Here is a 19,328-nt window from a genome sequence, read left to right as displayed (position 1 = left end):
GTTCTGTAGCACCAATAGATTGTGGTGAATATGGTGCAACCGTTTGATGAATTATACTACTTGTGTTGCGTAATTCCAAGTTGATTCTCGACTTCGTTCTTATAATTTTTGAACGCTCCTATTGTTTCGTCTTTACTTCTTAAAAGATAGACATAACAATATCGTGTGCAATTATCTATGAATGTGATAAAGTATATTTTTTATACCACTTATAGTTTGCACAAATTTTAAATCACATACATCAATGTGAATTTTCAAGGGGTTTTATGTTTCATTCAATAGAATGAAACGATAATCTAGTCATTTTCGCCTCAAGACAAGTCTCACATTTGTTTTGGGTATTGACTTCTTTTGTCTTTAGTAAATCCAAGTTTACTAAACTTTTATAGCATTAGGATTCACATGTCCTAATCTATAATGCCACAAATAGGAGGAAGTATTTGCATTTTCATTATTAGCCAATGGCTTTTCAACGCGGCGAATAACCGATACACTTAGTTTAAAAAGAACCCTCGGTTACATAAGATTTTCCGATGGGTTTTCCAAACTTATACACAAAGAACTTATCAGACTCAAATACAAGTTTAAACCCCTATTTACAAGTATTGATCCAGAAACTATGTTTTTGCGTATGTCCGGGACATGTAGCATTTTCTTAGAGTGATTGTCACGTCGAGCGTCATCTTGAGGACCACATCTCCAAAGTCGACACATTTAGACGAGGCTTGGTTCCCCATGTTGAGCTTCCTCCCCTCAACAGTCTTGTAAGTGTAGAACTTACTTCTATCAGCACACACGTGGGCAGTGACGCCCGTGTCGATATACCGACCACATTTGTTCTCGACGTGGTTGACTTCTTCAGTTACCACGGCCGCTATGTTTCCTTTGACATGTTTGATAAATTTGGCTCCACCAAGCTTCTTGGTTGGAGGCTTCATCTTTCTCCCGACATCTGAACGGGAGCCAAATGTCTCCCCATGTCTCCCAACGAACGGGAGACCGACGGGTGCAAAATTTGCTCCCGACATTTCCCACGTCACAGATGTGTGCCATACGTCTCCCGACATATTCTAAGGCACTAACGGGACCGAAATGTCTCTCGACGTTTTGAAGGCACGAACGGGTGAGAAATGTCTCCCGACATTTCCCATGCCACGGACGGGAGTCGAATGTCCGTCATGTCTCCCGACGAACGGGAGACGTCCCTTGGAACCAATGTGTGTCAAATGTCTTCGAACATTTTCTGTTGCCATCTCTTGTAATCCGTTCCAGTGAACTTTGATGGCTTCTCGGCGGGTGGCATCATCCTTGGTGCCATTGGTGCTGAGCTTGTCCCATGGAAGGGACCAAATCTGTTGGCCCCTTAGGAGCTAACAATTGGTTGGACACAGTACCCCCCATAGTTGCGTGGAGCATAGAGGCCCCCGCATTTGTACCGACCCCGGAGGGTCCAGCACCCGTGCCGACCCCGGAGGGTCCAGCAACCGTGCCGACCCCGAAGGGTCCAATACCCGTGCTGCCCCCGAAGGATCCAACACCTGTGTCGTGCCCGAAGGCCCCGATACTCGACCCAATGAAGGATCCAATGGAACCACTAAAAGTGGAACCGACCGATCCACTCGAGGTGAATCCAGAAACCGTCCCGAAGGGGTTGTCAAACACCCACGGGGTTGTTGAGGGAGAGGTTGAGAAGCTAGGAGTCGGGATCATCGTTATGTCAGACGACGTGTTGACGGGAGCGACGGGGGACACAGTGGATGGAACGGTGGCAGCAGCGGTAGACGGGCTAGTCGACATCTACAAGCAAAAGTGTTGATTTAAGTTCAGTTGGTGTGTAAACTCCTTTAGTGGCAAGAATATCTCGTCTTGCGATTGTTGTGGAAATGAGATACACAAATCTTGCCGGGCGAAATTACAATGGAAAATAAAATAAGAAAATTACACGGAAACAACTGAAAACAAAAATTACACGGAAAACTTGTGGAAAGTGGTAAGCCGAGTCGAGGAGTCCTCTTTCCGCAAGACGAGATACGCCCCGGTAGTGCTCACGGTTTGGCGTGTCGTCCCCAAAGATAAAACGACTTTGTCTCTGAAGTAGCAGCACCACTAGCAGCAGAGCTCCAGCGAACGGGAGTAAGGCGGGGGCAGAGCTTCGACGGGGAAGATTATGCAGAGAAAGAGAGCGTGTATGCAAGATGCTTGTGTATGTTCTGTGTAGAATGCAATGGATGCATGCCTATTTATAGGCCAAGTCTACCTGCAGGGTATTGATGGAGTCAACAACCATTATGTGTGTCATGATAGCTTGACTGTAACCGCCGGGGGTTATTGACTGGTGCACTAGCCAGTGGGAGCTGAAGAGACACGACGCACCTGGACATGCTACACGACGAGATACACCATGGACCGTCGGGGTCCATCGGGGACCTTTTGTCTCCCGTTATGCGTCAGGGTCCAGCGGGGACCCTTGTGCATCAGGGTCCAGCGGGAACCTTTTGTCTCCCGTCATGCGTTGGGGTCCAGCGGGACCATAACATAGACCAGGACCCGTCGGGGATAGCGTGGAGTTTGGGGTGGTCTAAAAAGAACAAGTGGGGCTAGAACCACGCTCAACGACCAGCTCCAAAGAACAGCCCAAAGACCAATTGCCAAGGCACAAGGCAGCAGGCACCCGGTGCACGGGGCACGGGTCACGGTGCGCGGTGCGTGTTGCGCGGGTCGCGGGTAGGCGGCGGCGCGAGATATTTAACACCTAGTTTATTAATCCTTTAGTTTTTTCACATAGCTCATTTCTAACTTTATTGTGACCAACTTTAATATATTATTTCTCACTCACCGGGAATCAGATTTGAGAAAATGAATATACTACGGTCATCTACTCGGAACGTAGATCGATGTTATTGCATTTAATTTCACAAAATTAAATGTCTTGTAACATTTATTATTAGTCAAAAATCATTTGACCAAGCATGATTCCAACAACTAGTACTTACCACTAATTAACTAGAAATAGAGGAGAATATAAGAAGTATTTTTTGTGTACAAATATTGACAAAACTTTAATCACGTATGAAGTATCAGAACTTATTAGGATATCACAGAAGAAGTTGCTGACATAAATATGACAGAATTCATATGTCAGCGAATTTAGGGATTGCCAAAAATGCCCTTCAAGCCATTTGGGCATTTTCGTCCGAAAAGTGGCTAAAATAACATGATCCGTGATTATGTTTAACGTTAGAGTCCTCTGACGATATTTTTTTTGTTATGGACCTGTGGTGTCACAACCCAAAAAATTAGAGACTTTTAAGATAGTTCACTCTTGACTTAATTATAGACACATCACTTTTCATGAAAATCTATAATCACTACTTTGGATATATGCATTGACTGAACTATTTGCATGTATTGAGTTGAGTGCAATGAATCACCACTTTTCAGTCATGAGATTTGGTGTGATTTGCTATTTCCCACTTAGTTTAGGAGTTATGGCATGAATAAAGTCTATTTTATTAGTACTCCTTATATTACAGTAAAAAACTAATGCAATTTTATAATATAATATTCGTAAATATAATCCCCGTCCAACGTAAATAACATGGTAAAAGACTGTATTAAAACCTGATTGATGTTAATCAATAAACACAAAATTTTTAGTATGTAGTGTATGGACCCAATATATCAGAGGCTTGATAATATGTGTATGGACCTAATGAGAAACAAGCTTCTAACTGTACAATTAAAATGACCTTTCAGCTTTTAACTAATTATAAAGTCAAAACTATTTTTTAATTGATCGATCAAAAAATTAAAAATTAATTGGAATGATATGGGCTTCAAATATCCATCATCACAAATTGTGTTCTGGCTTCAACATTTTTCTTGATCCAAAATTGGGACAAATCAGGGAAAAAATAGTTAAAACGATTTGTTTTGAATAGGTAATGGCGACAACACTACGACAACACTGGGTTCTTGGTAATGACTGATAATGTGACATATTAGATTTTAATGTGTCCTTAAATATATAGTACTATGATTTATTAAAGTAACCAATGGTAAGAAATCTACGCGCCAATTTCCTTATCACTATTATTTCAATAGTTAGTTTGGAAAAAGGTTAGTTTAACACTAAAAGGCCACCCGCAACGCGTCACGCGGGTGGCCCGTATTCCGTCACGAAGGGGCGGGACGGCGGCGTGACGCGTTGCAGCGCCCCATCTCGTCCCCAGCCCGTCCTCAGCCCGTTCCGCGTTCCGTCACGCCGTGACGATTGGCTAGACGTCTCGCCACGCGCCGAGGCGACGTGGCGCGCTCCGGCGCCATGTGTGACGCCCACTCGCCTGCCCGCGAGTGGGCATCGTCACGCTGACGCAATAATTCATTTTTTTAATTTTGAATTAAATAAAAAGATTAAAAAATGAAAAACGGTAATATTACGGTTATATTACCGTTTTTTCAATTTTTTTATTTTTTTTATTTGTTTTACTCTATAAATACTCCTAATTCATCCTCATTTCACACACAAATACACATCTATTCTTCCCAAATCATCTTCATTTCCTCTCCAATTTTCATATAACCTCTCATCACAAAATGTCTGGCGACGGAAATTCTGGCGGTGGCGGTGGCGGCTCCGGCGGGTTCGACATCAATGCGTTCGGCGACTGGGGGCATGTACAATGTCCTCGGTGGTGGTTCCGGTTCTTCGACGCCGGGCACCCAGGGTTCGTCGACGCCGGGGGTACCAACCACCCCCATTTTGATATGGATGCATACGCCCGTCCCTCCGCCCCGAGGTATTCGCAGGGATTATCCCAGATTCAAGAGGATTATTCCGTTTATCCCACTCCGGAAGAAGGTCGAGGCGGGGGAGGAGGCCGAGGCGGTGGAAGCTCCAGGGCGGAGGCGGACGACGAGGAGGAGGAGGATCTAGGCCGGCATCCGTACAGCCCCAAAGAAACGCTGGGGGTGTACAACGCCTGGATCAGCGTCTTGTACGATCCCATCGTCGGGAATCAACAACCTCGGAAGTGCTTCTGGGAAAAGGTCCTGCCGCCGCACATATAAGATGCTCCGTGCTCACTTTGACCGAGTCGACAGAGAGGTCAAATGATTCTGCGCCATCCACAAGAATGAAGCGGCTCATTACCAAAGCGGAGCCACAGGAGCCGACATTCTGAGGTCGGCTTTGCGGGTCTACTTCGACGACACCGGCAAACAATTCAAATATGTCGATGTTTGGGAGGTCGTCAAGGACGAGGAAAGGTGGGCAGGCGGTGTCCGGTCCAGCTCGGGCTCGACCTCGAAGCGCACGAAGCACACGGGGGGTGGCCAATACTCGTCTGGTGGGAGGTTTTTTTTATTTTCTATAAATTATATTTTAAATTATGTCATTTTTATATTTTTAGGATTTTAATTATGTGTTTTTTTTATTTTTTTGAATTTTAAGTTGTAATTTTATTTTAGTTTTAATGAAGTGTGTTTTTTTTAATTGAATTTTGGTTGGAAATAAAAAAAAATTGAAATTGGAAGAATAGTAATTTAAGGGACGGAGGGTTGCAGGTTCCGTCCCTTAGTTAAGAGATGGGGTAAAAAAGTACAGTGAGACCCATGAATAATAATTTAAGGGACGGTAATTGACGGCGTTGTGAATGGCATAAAGGGCATTGTTTATCGACAGATTTATTGGCAGTCATGTATTAGTTTCCCAACAGATTATCGATGGCCTTTCCGTTAGTGATTTGACCAACGGCTTTTTCGATGAGTCTCTGAAGGATCTTACCAAGATTTTGCCATATATTTGACTATATAAATTCCCATGTATTTGATAGTTTGTGAAAATTGTTATGCAAAAGTTCTCGTCATTGAAATAAATTATAAAAAAAAATCTTTAATCATTTTGAACATCAAAATAAAAATACGACCTCGACGGAAATAAAATAAAAATCCATCTTGATTATGAGTAAACTTTGATTCTCTTCCAAGTAAAGAAAGATAGTTAACTGAAAAGACGAATTAAAATAAATTGCAAAATTTGCTATGATTTATATGTCTATTATAACCCATTATTTTGCTAACATGCATTAAAGAAAAAACATATAATATTATTTGGAAAATGAACACTATGCTTCCGAAAAGACTGGAAACCTAAAATGTTACACGTGTCGTCCGAGTAATATATATCTTGTGAAACACAATGGACACTTAAATGTGGTGCAACTAATATGTGGTACATACGTATCACACAATAAAAAACAAAACAAATATGGATCTATTCTCATTTCTAACAAAACATGGACTGTTTAATTGTCCCCACATGCTTTTCCTTTTAGTGGCATAGCTAGCTAATTGATTAGGGCACCCGCAACGCTGTGCCAATGTGGTTCCTATGCCATTCCGGCGGAACGGTTTCGCGGCGGCACTCGTTGCAGGCTTCGTTCCGTCGTCATTCCGTGCCCATGCCGTTCCTATGCCGTGCCACGTTCCGTTCCGGAGGAACGCAGAACGAAACGTTCCGCCACGCGCCGAGGCGACGTGGCGGCCTCCCATTCGACGCGTGAAGCCCACTCGCTGCCCCGCGAGTGGGCTTCGTCCCGGTGACGCAATAATTCAATTTTTTTTTTAAAAAATAGAATTTAATAAAAAAAAAAAATTGCAACGGTAATGTGACCGTTTTTTTTTATATCTGTTTTGTATTTTTTTTTTATTTACTCTATAAATACTCCTATTTCATACTCATTTCAATCACAAACACACATCTATTCCTCTCTATTTCCACCCCAATTTTCATCTCAAATCAACTCTGCTTTCCTTCTTCCAAATTTAATCAAACTAATGGATCCTTTTGAACAAATGCGTCAAATATTGCAACAATCACTTGAAGAAGATCGACGACGGGAGGCCGAAGAAGCCGCGCCGCCCCAACGACGCTCCCGTACGTACATCCATCGTAACCGGGAGGAAGCCGCTGCAAGGTTAGTACGCGACTACTTCTGCGATAACCCGGTTTGGGGAGATACGTACTTCCGTCGCCGTTTCCGCATGGGGAAACCTTTATTTCTCCACATCGCGAATACTTTGGCAGCCCGGGAAGAGTTCTTCCAGGAAGGGTACGACGCGGTCGGCCGTCCCAGCCACACGACGCTGCAGAAATGTACTGCAGCAATCCGCCAGCTTGCGACTGGACAAACGGCCGACATGTTCGACGAATACCTCCACATCGGAGACAGCACTGGGCGAATGTGCTTGCTCAAATTCTGCAAAGGCGTCCGCGCAGCCTTCACCGACGAATTTCTCCGGAGGCCAAGCACGACCGATTGTTAGTTCCTGCTCGACCTTCACGAAACAATGCACGGATTCCCCGGGATGCTCGGCAGCGTCGATTGCATGCACTGGCAATGGAAGAATTGCCCGGTGGCGTGGAAGGGGTCCTACACGAGCGGCCACAAAGGCACCCACCCAACCGTTATACTTGAGGCTGTTGCCGACTACCGCCTTTGGATCTGGCACGCGTACTTCGGGGTCCCCGGGTCGAACAACGACGTAAACGTGCTCCACCAGTCCGACCTCTTGACCGAAGTTTTGGATGGTAAAGCGCTGGCTATCAACTTCGTCGCCAACAACCGGCTTTATAAAATGGGGTACTATCTCGCCGATGGCATCTACCCGAAGTGGCCTACCTTCGTGAAGACGTGCAGTGGGTCTGCGAACCCAAAGCAGGCTCTTTTTGCGCAGAAGCAGGAAGCTGCTTGCAAGGATGTGGAGAGGGCGTTCGGGGTTCTCCAAGCGCGCTTCAACATCATCAAAGCCCCGGCTCGTACGTGGTTCATGGAAAACATGGTCGACATCATGTATACGTGCATAATCTTGCACAACATGATTGTCCAAGACGAAGGACCCGAGGCGGGAAATTGGTTCGACGACGAATCCCCCGGAAGCTCAACCGCAAGTAGTCCGCCTCGAAGTGGAGCGCATCCGTCTATACAAGAACGGTTATCTATTCGTGCAAGGACACGCGACTCTAGTGCCCACACCCAACTCCAACAGGATCTAATTGAGCACATTTGGGCAAATTTTGGCGGATGAAATTATTAAAATTGTGTACTTTTATTTTTTTTATGATTTTAATTGTGTGCTTTTTATTTTTCTAAAAGTTTAAATTTTTTTTAATGTTGTGTGTTTTTTAATAAAGTGTGTTTATTTTTTAATAAAGTGTGTTTATTTAAATTGAATTGGGTTGGAAATAAAAAAAAATGAAATTGAATGAATAGTAATTTAAGGAACGGTTAAGGAACGGAGGGTTGCAGGTTCCGTTCCTTAGTTAAGGAATGGAGTAAAAAAGTACAGTGGGGCCCTCAAATAGTGGTTTAAGGAACGGTATAGGAACGGTATAGGAACAAAGTTGTGGATGGCCTTATGCCTACTTCACATTATTGCCTAATTCTAATTTCCAAATAAATCATTTTTTCTTATAAAGAAAAAGCTCAAGGCAACATCCGACAAGTTAAATCAAGAATTTTTTTTACAGTAAGCCTCTAAATATAAAATTCAAAATGATCCACAATTGTAGTTTGGTGATACTGTGTATGGACCTCATAAGAACAAGCATCTGACTAAAATTAAAATGACCTTACATGAGTTTCAAATGTTTGTCGTCACAAATTGTCGTTAACCTTATTCGCATACCATTGCCTGACAATTGTAGGGATAAGCAAGGTGGACGCATGAAAAAATGATCCATAGGGCTTATCTTAAGCTTATACTTTGTAGCATAGTTTTTTTGTTCCTTTTCCGCCCGTTACTTACTTAATTGCTAGGACAAGTAGGGGCGGACGCATGAATAATACAAGTGTCAAGACTTCTGTTAAGCGTATGTTTTGCAACAAAATTTGTTTTTGTCTTTTTGATAGTTTCAGCTCTTTTAATCGCCCAACCTCTTACAATTTAACCATTGTAACTGACTTAAGAAAACCGTTTAACTTGTTTTTATGTTTATTTGGATAGGCTTTCTAGTTGGGTCCATCATCACTAAAAATGTTGATAGCTACATAATTGAATGTGTTGAATAATGGACTCTGTGTCTTGGAATTGGGCTGGTTCTATATTTGAGCCCAATGGAATTAATAAGTCCCAATGCGAGGATGAGGGCCGGTACACTAATTCACTTACCCGAGTCCTCCGATGGCCGCTACGTGTGCACTCCACGCGGATCATGAGTTGGAGCTGTTGGATGTGGGGTGTGTTTGGTGAGAGATAAGTCTCGACACTTCCTTTTCCCTCATTCATTCAGTCAGTCTCTCTCTCTCTCTCTCTTGCGATTTGCTCCACCTTCTCTCTACACTTTCTCTCTCTTTCTCACGGTGGTTCCTTGCCGGTCATCTTCTCTGATCTTCTGTTCTCATCGATGATTCTCAGTTTTAGTGAGGTTCTTCAGTATAGATCTTGAGTTGGTAATTGTTTCGGTTTCCTACTCAGGTTTGTGGTGTTGTCTGACCTTAGGGTTAGATTTGGATGTGATCTGAGATGTTCTTGATAGATCTCGTGTTGTGAGGCCGAGATTCAAGGGTTTGTGGAGATCCGTGTGTTGAGTTGGCCGTGGTGAGCGGTAGTCGGTTGGATCTAGGGTTTACTGATCCTTGACGGTCAAGTCCGTTTGAAGCGGCTTGGAGTTGGCTGTTCTTTTAATGGTAAATTCTTAGGTCCAGATGATTCGCTAAAGTACAAGGTCTACGAGATCATGAACTTTCAGAATGCAGTCGTTGTCATAGCAACCCTGCTTCAAAATCTCAACCCTCTACACTATTGGCTAGCATAGGGAAGTCGGGATCGAATCCACGAGGACGGAAGGGTTAGAATGCATTGAGAGAACTTTTGGAGGTTTCGGTTGCGCCAGGCAACAAGAGGGTTGAGTTTTAACTACTAGGCCTGGGAAATTAAATCTAGTCTATTCTAACTACTGGAGAATTGAAAATACGTAAAATATAAATGCATACATGATTTGAACCAAATTAAACCTTAGAATATTCACCAAACTTCTTGGGTCAAGTAAACGAGTTTCCTAAAATAGCTAGACAATATGCATGCAAAAGCAAACGACAAAACAAATTTCCCTATCTGGCTACTGACAGAAATCTGCAATTAACAAACTAAAGCAAACTCGACTATAACTACCGATCGACTTCATCTTCTTCAGCAAACGAACACGAATTTGACAGAACAGAACATAAAAACAGAGCAATATTCAAATTAAACGATGAACGCTACGTTAGACAAAAAACTATCAGATCTATTCTACTGGACCAAGTAAATCAGCAGTAACAGAGGTTTACATGCAGATCCAAACTTACGTACTCAGATTCAAACAATCAAAAGGAAATCTAAGCTAGATCTATCAGATTCATCACCAACTAAACCAGATCCACATCGTTCAACACCATTTCGACTCCGATTCAACCTCAATTCAATAGATAAATTCCGATCTTAACTCCAATCAACAACTCAATTGCGAAAAGCATCCAAATCAATAAAACAGAACAGTAAGCATCAGAATCAAAATGAAAACTGAAAATGGAACTAGATTAACCATAAACTGCAAAATGAGTCACAGACAGTCGCCGAATTTTTGGAAAGGAAATCGGTGAAAGAGAGTACGTGCGAAAAGTAAATTGTTTCTTCGCTCCTTATCGAAGCGGTGTTACACCTTCCAAACTCAACAAAACACCACACTATACTACCCCAGATCTCCCATGGAACCAAGTGCGTAAGCTAAGTGAGTGATTTCCGAGAGTGAACCGAAACACCTAAAGAATTTTCTCTAACTAAGAGCCTCCTTTTTTTCATCAGCTTCCTTATATTTATAGGCGTGGCTCAAATCCCTAGGGCAACGGACTCCGTGATTTGACAATTGTGCCCTTGAGGATTTTGCTCTTTTTCTTCACTTTTTCTCTTCTATTTCTTCTGCCCTGGTAATTGTTCTTCCTTCCCGGGTCTGGCAATTATTTAACGCACCTGGACTTATAAATGCGCGTTAGCACCACAGAAAACACAGAATCATATCTAAAATAGATGCATGAAACGAGCCTTATCAAACTACTCACAGTTAAACCATACTTGTCCTCAAGTATGAAAGACAAGAAAAGAAAGAAATAAGGCAAGTTCCAATGCATCCTCCCCTTTAACCATCCTAAAAACGTAAACTCCTAGACCTAGACGCAAAAAGACAAGAAACAGACAGAAATCACAAGACAAAGTAAAGAAAACACAAGCGCATAAACTGGTATTTTCTTAGCAGCCATCCCCACAAGTTTAAGGTCAATCCAAGCATTTACGGCCTCAGATTCTTCCCCCTCCCTTCTTCTATCTAGTCAAGCTGTCAGTTCGTCTAGACAGCCTCAAATTTTTACTTCCTATTGGATTCGCTCGATCACTAATTCCTCACCAGGGACGTAAGGATCATTCACTCTTCATTTTGTCATACCATTGATGCCTTAAGATTGATGCCACAAAATAGTTCCTTAAGGTCTTTCACTGGGTTATAATGGGGCTAGGGGATTACAGTCTATTTATCGGTGGGAATCCTAAGGGACCTAAGTTCAGAAATATAAGTAAACACGATGCAGACATGTGAACTTAGGGACAAAACTTGGTAACAAACTCTCGTGTATGATTTTATCTTTCCCAACCTTATGGAAATGTTTTCTGGCTACTTAGCCTTATTTTCCTACTTTATTTTCACTGGGCCATAAAATTTTCCCGCCCTTCTCCTCTTTCTCTCTTTCTCTCTTTTTTTTGTTGGTTCACGTAACAACTGTTCCTGCCCATTTTTTGCATTTCTAATTTTTTTTCTTTTTCATGGGCCTGATAACACGTATACATTTTTTTCTGCCCATATTCTAACCACTTTTTCTCGGTTCAAGTAACAGCTTTCCTTGCCAGTTTATCATCTTCTATTTTTTTCATACTTCCTTTATTATTTTTTCAATCTGTCTTCTACCCCTACCATCGAGCTACTCCATCCCTGCCCCCTCGTTCACATGGTATGAAGGCTAAAGGTTCCAATAAATGGATATAATTTAGTACAGGCCCAAAGAGTTCACTAAGGGATGCCTTTCCAATGAGGCATGTTCAACAAGTTCGAAAGGATTAAGCTCAAAATGGTTATCCCTATTGCCTTTAGTCCTTACTACCTGTGTCACTTTTCTCTTAGCATCAATGGTAGCCACTTTATTAGTTTCAATGTGTTTAGTAGAAAGTGTTCTACTCTAGGCTTATAACTCACTTTTTAAGAGGGCTTCACAGTTAGTCTAAAATTCAGGCATTTTCTATCGTTCTTACTTCATCCAACTGACTTTGATTTATTAAGGAAAAAGGGATTCACAATTTAGCATGTATTCTCTCTTCAATTACTCTCCCTAAGGGGTTTTTTGCTATTTATTATACCAGTTATGCATAAACACAGATCCTAAAAAAAAACTTCTACTAATTCTTAGACCTAACAGAATATGTACATGACACTAACTGCACTAACTGCTTCCCCCTCCCACTTCATTTATGCTTGTCCCCAAGCAGTCCTCATGAAGTGGAAAGCAGGGCATTTAGTGGCGATATAACCAGAAAAAATAGAAAAGCACAAAGCACAAACTTCTCACACTTAAACCAAGCATTGGGCTAAGTGTAAGAAAGCAAAGCTCAACAAAATATATACAAAACAATCTTCTCACACTTAGGTCATGCCATGAGCTAAGTGTGAGCAGATACACAAGAAAAACATAGAAAACAACACATACTAAGCACACAAACTTCTCACACTTAGGCCAAGCCATGCCTAAGTGGATGAAAGCATAAAAAAACAACATCCTAGCATGCATACTAAAAATGAAACTAGACTAAGACTAGAAATAAAGCAGAAATTAAAATTAATTGGTTACTGGGGGGTTTCGGTTCAATTCTATCCCTGATCCTTGCGGGGACCAGGCTTCCGTGCTCCTCCTTTGGGTGGTGGTGGTGTCCATCCTTCCCGGCCTTGGACTGGCTTGGTGGGCCGACTGGTTGAGCTGGTATTTGCTGAACAGTGGTAGCAATGGGCGGCTGTGCTGAGGGAATTCGTCGTTCGACAACAATGGCCTGGGTCATTTTCCTCGCCTGAACCTCACTAATTCACCTCTGTGAGTCAGCAGCCTCGCCAAGCTTGACCAGCATTGCTTCTATCCGTTTCTTCCAGTCGTCCTCACTTTCCTTCAACGTTGATGCCTCTTCTTCTTGGGTTTGCTGTACAACCATCATATCCTGTCCTCCTCCATCGTAAAATTGGACTTCATTATCCTTGAGCACAGTGAGTCCCTTATTAAAGAAGAAAGGGAGATCAAAACTCCAGGTGTCACACATGGGAAGGTCTGTGACCCTATTAGCAATTTTCATCACTATGTTTCTCTTGAGGAATGCTCCAAGCAGGTTGCAAATAAAGAGGTGGCGATCAGGATGGGTCCGAACCATATGGAAAGTGTGTGCTATCCAATAGCCCAAATGCACCTTGACTCCATTGACCATGCACCACATAAAGTAGAGTTCTGGTGTGGTGAGAGTGGCCCCAACTTGTCCCAATAGGTTGTATCCAATGTAAACCTGGGCCAATCGGAGGGCGGGGTCAGTGATGTGTGCTCCTTTTGAGTGGCTTGTCTTAAACTTCCCCCATCTTATGTGGGCCACTATCTTCCAGGCTTCATCAATGTTGAACCCCTTTGTCTTCTTGGGCGGGCCAATGGTTCTTTCATTCCAAGCACCTTGTTCGTCCTCATCTGATGTGAAGAGGCCCAACCGTAAGGACAATTCCTTGATACTCAATATGAATTCCCGGTTGAACAGCCGAAAGGAAATCGAATCTGCATCTGGATCTATGGTGGATTTGAACACGAAGGTCGTAAAGAATTCTCTGGGCAGAGTCACGGGAACCTCTTCGGTAAAGTCGCTCAAGAGCCATTGAAATCCAATTTTCTCAAAGTAATTAGTGAACTTTTCATCCACACCTAAATCCTTTAGGTCCTCAAGACACAGCTTCCTTCCTGACTTAGCCATCTTTCCGCTAGACTGTCGCCCTGCGTAAGCTGCACTTTGCTTAGGATCCTCAAATCTGGTCATGTCATACAGCAAACTCTTAGTCACCAGAATTTCTATCCGCTCAAATGCCCCTTCCTCTTCCTGGGGTTTATCCATCTCTACTTCTTCTTCATCATCGGTCCATGATATCTCTGGATTAGATAGCTGATCGAAAGGGACCACAATAGTTTCAGGATCAGACCCCTGGACTCCCAAATTGGCGGTTATTTGGTGGGGTTTCTTGAGAATGGGTTTGACTACGTGTTCCCCCTTTCGTTTCCTTTCTGAGACATAGTGTTCATCCGGGGCCTCCTCTGTAGGTATCTCTCTGTTTTGGGAAAAATCTCTCTCTATAGCATTCGGCTCCAACCCCTCTTCCACAGCGACGTCTTCCAAACGTTTGAATCGCCGCAACTGCCTTCTGGTCAGCCTTTCATCTGCTAAGATTTCTTTGTCATCCGTAGTTGCATCATTGAGTACAATGATCTCGGCTTCTATCATTGTCTTCTCTTTCTCTTTCTCATTAGTGCCAATTTCATCCACAGTGGTTATCGGCTCTGCTTCATCAGGGTTTTCAAGCATCCTTTCCAACAGTTCTTGTAACTCACCGAATTACACATCATCTTCTGTCCCCAACCTATTTTTCCCCGACACACCTACCGCAGTTGGCTCCATATCGCCTTCATCTCTTGACTCTGCAACTACTACACTCTCTGTTCTGAACTCCACACCATCTACTCCCAACCGCGTTTCTTGTTCGTTGATGGTCGTGATGCCTCTTCCCGAGTGCTCGATAAGGGTTTCGATAACGTCTTGAGGAGGAAAGGCTTCTGCTGGAGTGCTAGGTTTTTTCCTTAGCGAGTTCAGTGCCCGTGCTGTAGGAGTCTCAATGAGGGATTGAGGCCTCGGTGGGATTTCCAAGGGGGTTAGGGTTTCGGTGGCCACTTCCTACTGACAAGCCGCAGCCATACGCGCGAAAAGCTCGCCGGCATTTACACCTTGGCCGAATCTACTGAGGAATTCTTTCATAATCTCCTCTTGATTAAGCTCGTCGGCTGTCGCGGTCGCAACATGGGCGGTTGAAGAGGTGGGTCTGCCTAAAGTTGGATTGGCTGCGGTTTCCCCAATTTGAGCAGCAGCGAATCCGACACTTCCAGACTCCTCTCAAAATTTCTGGGCAGCCCTTTGTGATGGCTCCCCCTTCGTCGTCTCCTATGAGTGTGCGTTATTCCGTCGGGGTTGACTAGTGGCGGTTTGATTCTTCATCGCAGTTGTGTGTAGCTACGGCGAGGGTTTCCTTTGTTTCCTGTAAAGAATATTTGTAGCGTATGAGATATTTAGGGGTTACGGGAGAGGGTTAGCAAATTGAAAGGAGTTTATTTTGAGGAAAGAAAGATTAAGGAAATATTGAGGGAAAAACGGAAGGTTGCGCGATGACATAAGCGACCGTTCGTTCCCTTTCACTTTTTCAAATTTCAAAATCAAAACTCCCGCCTTTTCCTCTGCTCTCCCTTAACCTTAACTGCTGCGTTCCTGCACATCTTCTCATCCACACGACTTTAAAACACATCAAATAAAAAAATGAAACACCGAACTCTCAGGTCAAACGAAATTAGATAGAAAAACATTTCAAAGTTCAACTGACCTTTCAAGGGTTGTTCGACATTTCAAAAATATTTTTGGGTTATGAGAGTTTTTTCTTTGTTTGGGTTTGATGAGAGAACTAAAAAAATATTCACAATATTTACGACAAACTGTTTAAGTATTTTTGGGAATATGGTGTTGTCTTTAAAATTTTCACACTTCATATCATTTCTTTGACCCCAGAATTCCCAAAGAATACCTAAACCTTTCAACCACTTAGGTGATAGTGGGGAGCATGCGCAGTGGAACTTCTTCCACCACACACTGCTCCGAACTATCCCTGAATCGCTTGACTTTATGACCATTAACGAGAAAAGGGATAGAGTTAGGAGTACATCCCTGAATTTCCACGAATCCATTAGCTCTAAGGCTCACAACAGTGTAGGGTCCGTTCCACTTAGACTTCAGTTTCCCGGGCATCAACTTCAGCCTTGACTGGAAAAGGAGCACCTTCTGTCCAACTTGTAGTTCCTTCACCTGGAGGTTTTTATCGTGCCACAACTTGGTTTTTTCCTTGTACCACATTGCAGCATCATAGGATTCGAGTCTTAATTCCTCCAGCTCTTGTAGTTGCAGCTTCCTTTCCTCTTCACAGGCCTGAGGTTTCATGTTCATCTCTCTGACTGTCCAATAAGCCTTGTGCTCTATTCCAACCGGAAGATGGCACATCTCTCTGACTGCCCAATAAGCCTTGCCAAACACGAGTCTAAAACGCGACATACCAATTGGGGTCTTGAACGTAGTTTGATAGGCCCAGAGCGCATCATCTAGCCTTCTGCATCCTTGACGGGTTAACGGTCTTCTCCAAAATCCCTTTGATCTCTGTGTTGGAGATTTCTGCTTGACCGTTGCTCTGTGGGTGATACGGACTGGAGAGTCTGTGATGTATCCCGTATTTCTTCCTAAGCTCTTCCATTATCCGATTGCATAAATGCGTTCCTTGGTCTGAAATGGCGGCCATTGGTACCCCATATCTACTGCAAATATTCACCTTGAGAAACCTCGTGACCTCCTTTGCCTCACATATGGCAGTTGCCTTGGCTTCTATCCATTTTGACATGTAATCTACTGCCACTAATATGTAAGAGTTACCATAGGAAGATGGGAATGGACCCATGAAGTCCATCCCCCAAACATCGAACACCTCGCAGACGATCACTGGAATCTGGGGCATCTCATCTCGGGTAGAAATTTCCCTTGTGTGCTGGTATCGGTTACAATTCTGGCAGTACTCATAAGCATCCATGTTCAATGTCGGCCAATAGAATCCGCTATCTAGAACCTTCCGAGCAGTCTTCCTTGGACTGAAATGTCCACCGCAGGCTAATGCATGACAGTGGTCCAGAACGTCTCTTTGCTCCCATTCTGGAATATATCTCCTAATTACTTGGTCGGATCCCATTCTCCATAGATACGGATCATCCCAAAAGTAGTACTTGGCCTCACTTCTAATTTTCATCTTTTGGGCCCGAGAAATCTCTTGAACACTGGGCAGTTCCCCAGTGACTAAATAGTTTGCTAAGTCAGCGAACCATAGTTCTGCATTCAGCGGGTACTTCCCTTTATCAGAAATTCCTGCTCCAGTTGCAGCCATCACCTTATCCCAACGAATCAGGCTCAAGGTCTCTCCTGTAAAGTATAGATGCTCTTTCGGGAACGCATCTGGAATAGCTTCCTCAGTATCTCCTTGGAAAATTCAGCTGAGATGGTTAGCTACCTTGTTCTCGGTGCCCTTCTTGTCTTTCACTTCCCAGTCGAACTCTTGAAGTAATAACACCCATCGGATCAATCGTGGTTTGGACTCCTTCTTTGCCAGTAGATACTTTATCGTTGCGTGGTCAGTGAATACTATTACCCTTAACCCCAGCAAGTATGGTCGGAACTTCTCGAAGGAGTACACGACATCTAGCATCTCTTTTTCCGTGGTGTCATAATTTTTCTAGGCTTGGTTTGGGGTTTTCGATGCGTAGAAAATCACATAGTTTCTTCCTTCAATTCTTTGACCTAGGACTGCTCCGACTGCATAATCACTGGCGTCAAACATTAATTCAAAAGGACAATTCCAGTCTAGAGCTCTGATAATGGGGGCTGATACAAGCCTTTCTTTCAGAAGTTGGAAGGCCCCCTGACATGCCTCGTCAAAGTTGAAGTCTACGTCATTCTGTAGGAGATGGGTAAGTGGTTGTGCTATCTTTGCGAAGTCTTTCATAAACCTTCGGTAGAATCCAGCATGGCCCAGAAATCCCCTAATCTCCTTCTGATTTGTAGGGTATGGAAGTCTTGAAATTACGTCTACCTTCGCCTTGTCCACCTGAATACCCTTTTTCCGAGACAACGTGTCCCAGGACAATCCCCTCCTGTACCATAAAGTGGAATTTCTCAAAATTTAGCACCAGATTTCTCTCTCTGCATCTTTGTAATACCAGATCCAAAGTGGCAAGGCAGGCTTCGAAGGAATCCCCGTAGACCGTGAAGTCATCCATAAAAATCTGACTACATTCCTCCAACAGGTCTGAGAAAATACTCATCATGCACCTCTGAAAAGTGCCTAGCGCATTACACAATCCAAAGGGCATCCTTCTATATGCGTACGTCCCAAATGGGCACGTGAAGGTTGTCTTCTCCTGATCTTCTGGATCAACGTAAATCTGGAAGTATCCACTGTATCCGTTCAGGAAACAGAAAAACTTCTTGCCTGCCAATCTTTCCAACATTTGATCTATGAATGGTAAAGGAAAATGGTCTTTCCACGTGGCCTCATTTAGTTTTAGGTAATCGATGCACATTCGCCAACCGGTTACTAATCTTGTGGGCACCAACTCATTTTTCTCATTCGTCACCACTTGGATTCCTGACTTTTTAGGTACCATATGGACTGGGCTTACCCATTTACTATCGGGAATGGAGTATATGATCCCCAATGACAGCAGCTTGAGCACTTCTTTCAGGACTTCTTCTCTCATGTTCGGGTTCAACTTTCTCTGTGGGTCGCGGTGGGGCTTCGCTCTTTCCTCCAAACGAATGTGATGCATGTAGAGGTCAGGACTGATTCCCACCAGGTTCGACAGAGTCCACCCTATGGCTTTCTTATTCATCCTGAGCACTTCCAGTAATTCCTCTTCCTGCTCCCTGGTCAGGTTGTTGTTGATAATCACCGGGAACATCGCGTTCTCTTCCAAATAAGCATATCTGAGGCCTGGGGGCAATCTCTTCAGTTCCTTCTTTGTTGAACTTGTATCTTGGGGTAACAGACTCTTCTTTACCTCCTTGGTAATTAATCCTTCAGACTCAGGCCAATTTTCCATCTTAGCTACACAAGTTGAATCCTTAGAACCGGTAGCTTTAGGACATTTACAGAATTCCAGAATTGCTTCGACTAACTCTTCATCTGCCATTCCCATTGTCTTTACTCCCTGCACCAATTGGCCACCTCCTTGTCAATGGAGTGACTCAATTCTGAATTTTCCACATGTTCCTGCATTAATTCTGTGTAGCACCCCGAAATTTTGCGATTTCTATTTCTATTAATGTGGATGTTGAATAAGAATTTCTTTTGTGGAAATTGAGTCTCTATGTGTTTAAGTTAATTA

The 19,328-nt window shown here is 43.3% G+C and overlaps 1 protein-coding gene across 1 annotated transcript; it reads right to left on the bottom strand.

Annotated features, from left to right (window-relative positions):
* Positions 1-15,954: 15,954 nt before the first annotated feature.
* On the bottom strand, positions 15,955-16,458 carry LOC121786828. Its single transcript, XM_042185443.1, has one exon. It carries the CDS (start codon positions 16,456-16,458, stop codon positions 15,955-15,957), a length of 504 nt encoding a protein of 167 aa, XP_042041377.1.
* Between the last annotated feature and the right edge of the window lie 2,870 nt (positions 16,459-19,328).

The sequence above is a fragment of the Salvia splendens genome, chromosome 22 (genome assembly GCF_004379255.2).
Source record: "Salvia splendens isolate huo1 chromosome 22, SspV2, whole genome shotgun sequence".
In the NCBI taxonomy this organism is placed as follows: domain Eukaryota; kingdom Viridiplantae; phylum Streptophyta; class Magnoliopsida; order Lamiales; family Lamiaceae; genus Salvia; species Salvia splendens.
The sequence above is the reverse complement of the archived record's forward strand: the minus strand, read 5'-3'. Positions and strand labels throughout refer to the sequence as shown.

Coding starts and splice junctions, on each gene's coding strand:
- LOC121786828 (XM_042185443.1), bottom strand. CDS start 16,458: ATGTCGCGTTTTAGACTCGTGTTTGGCAAGGCTTATTGGGCAGTCAGA.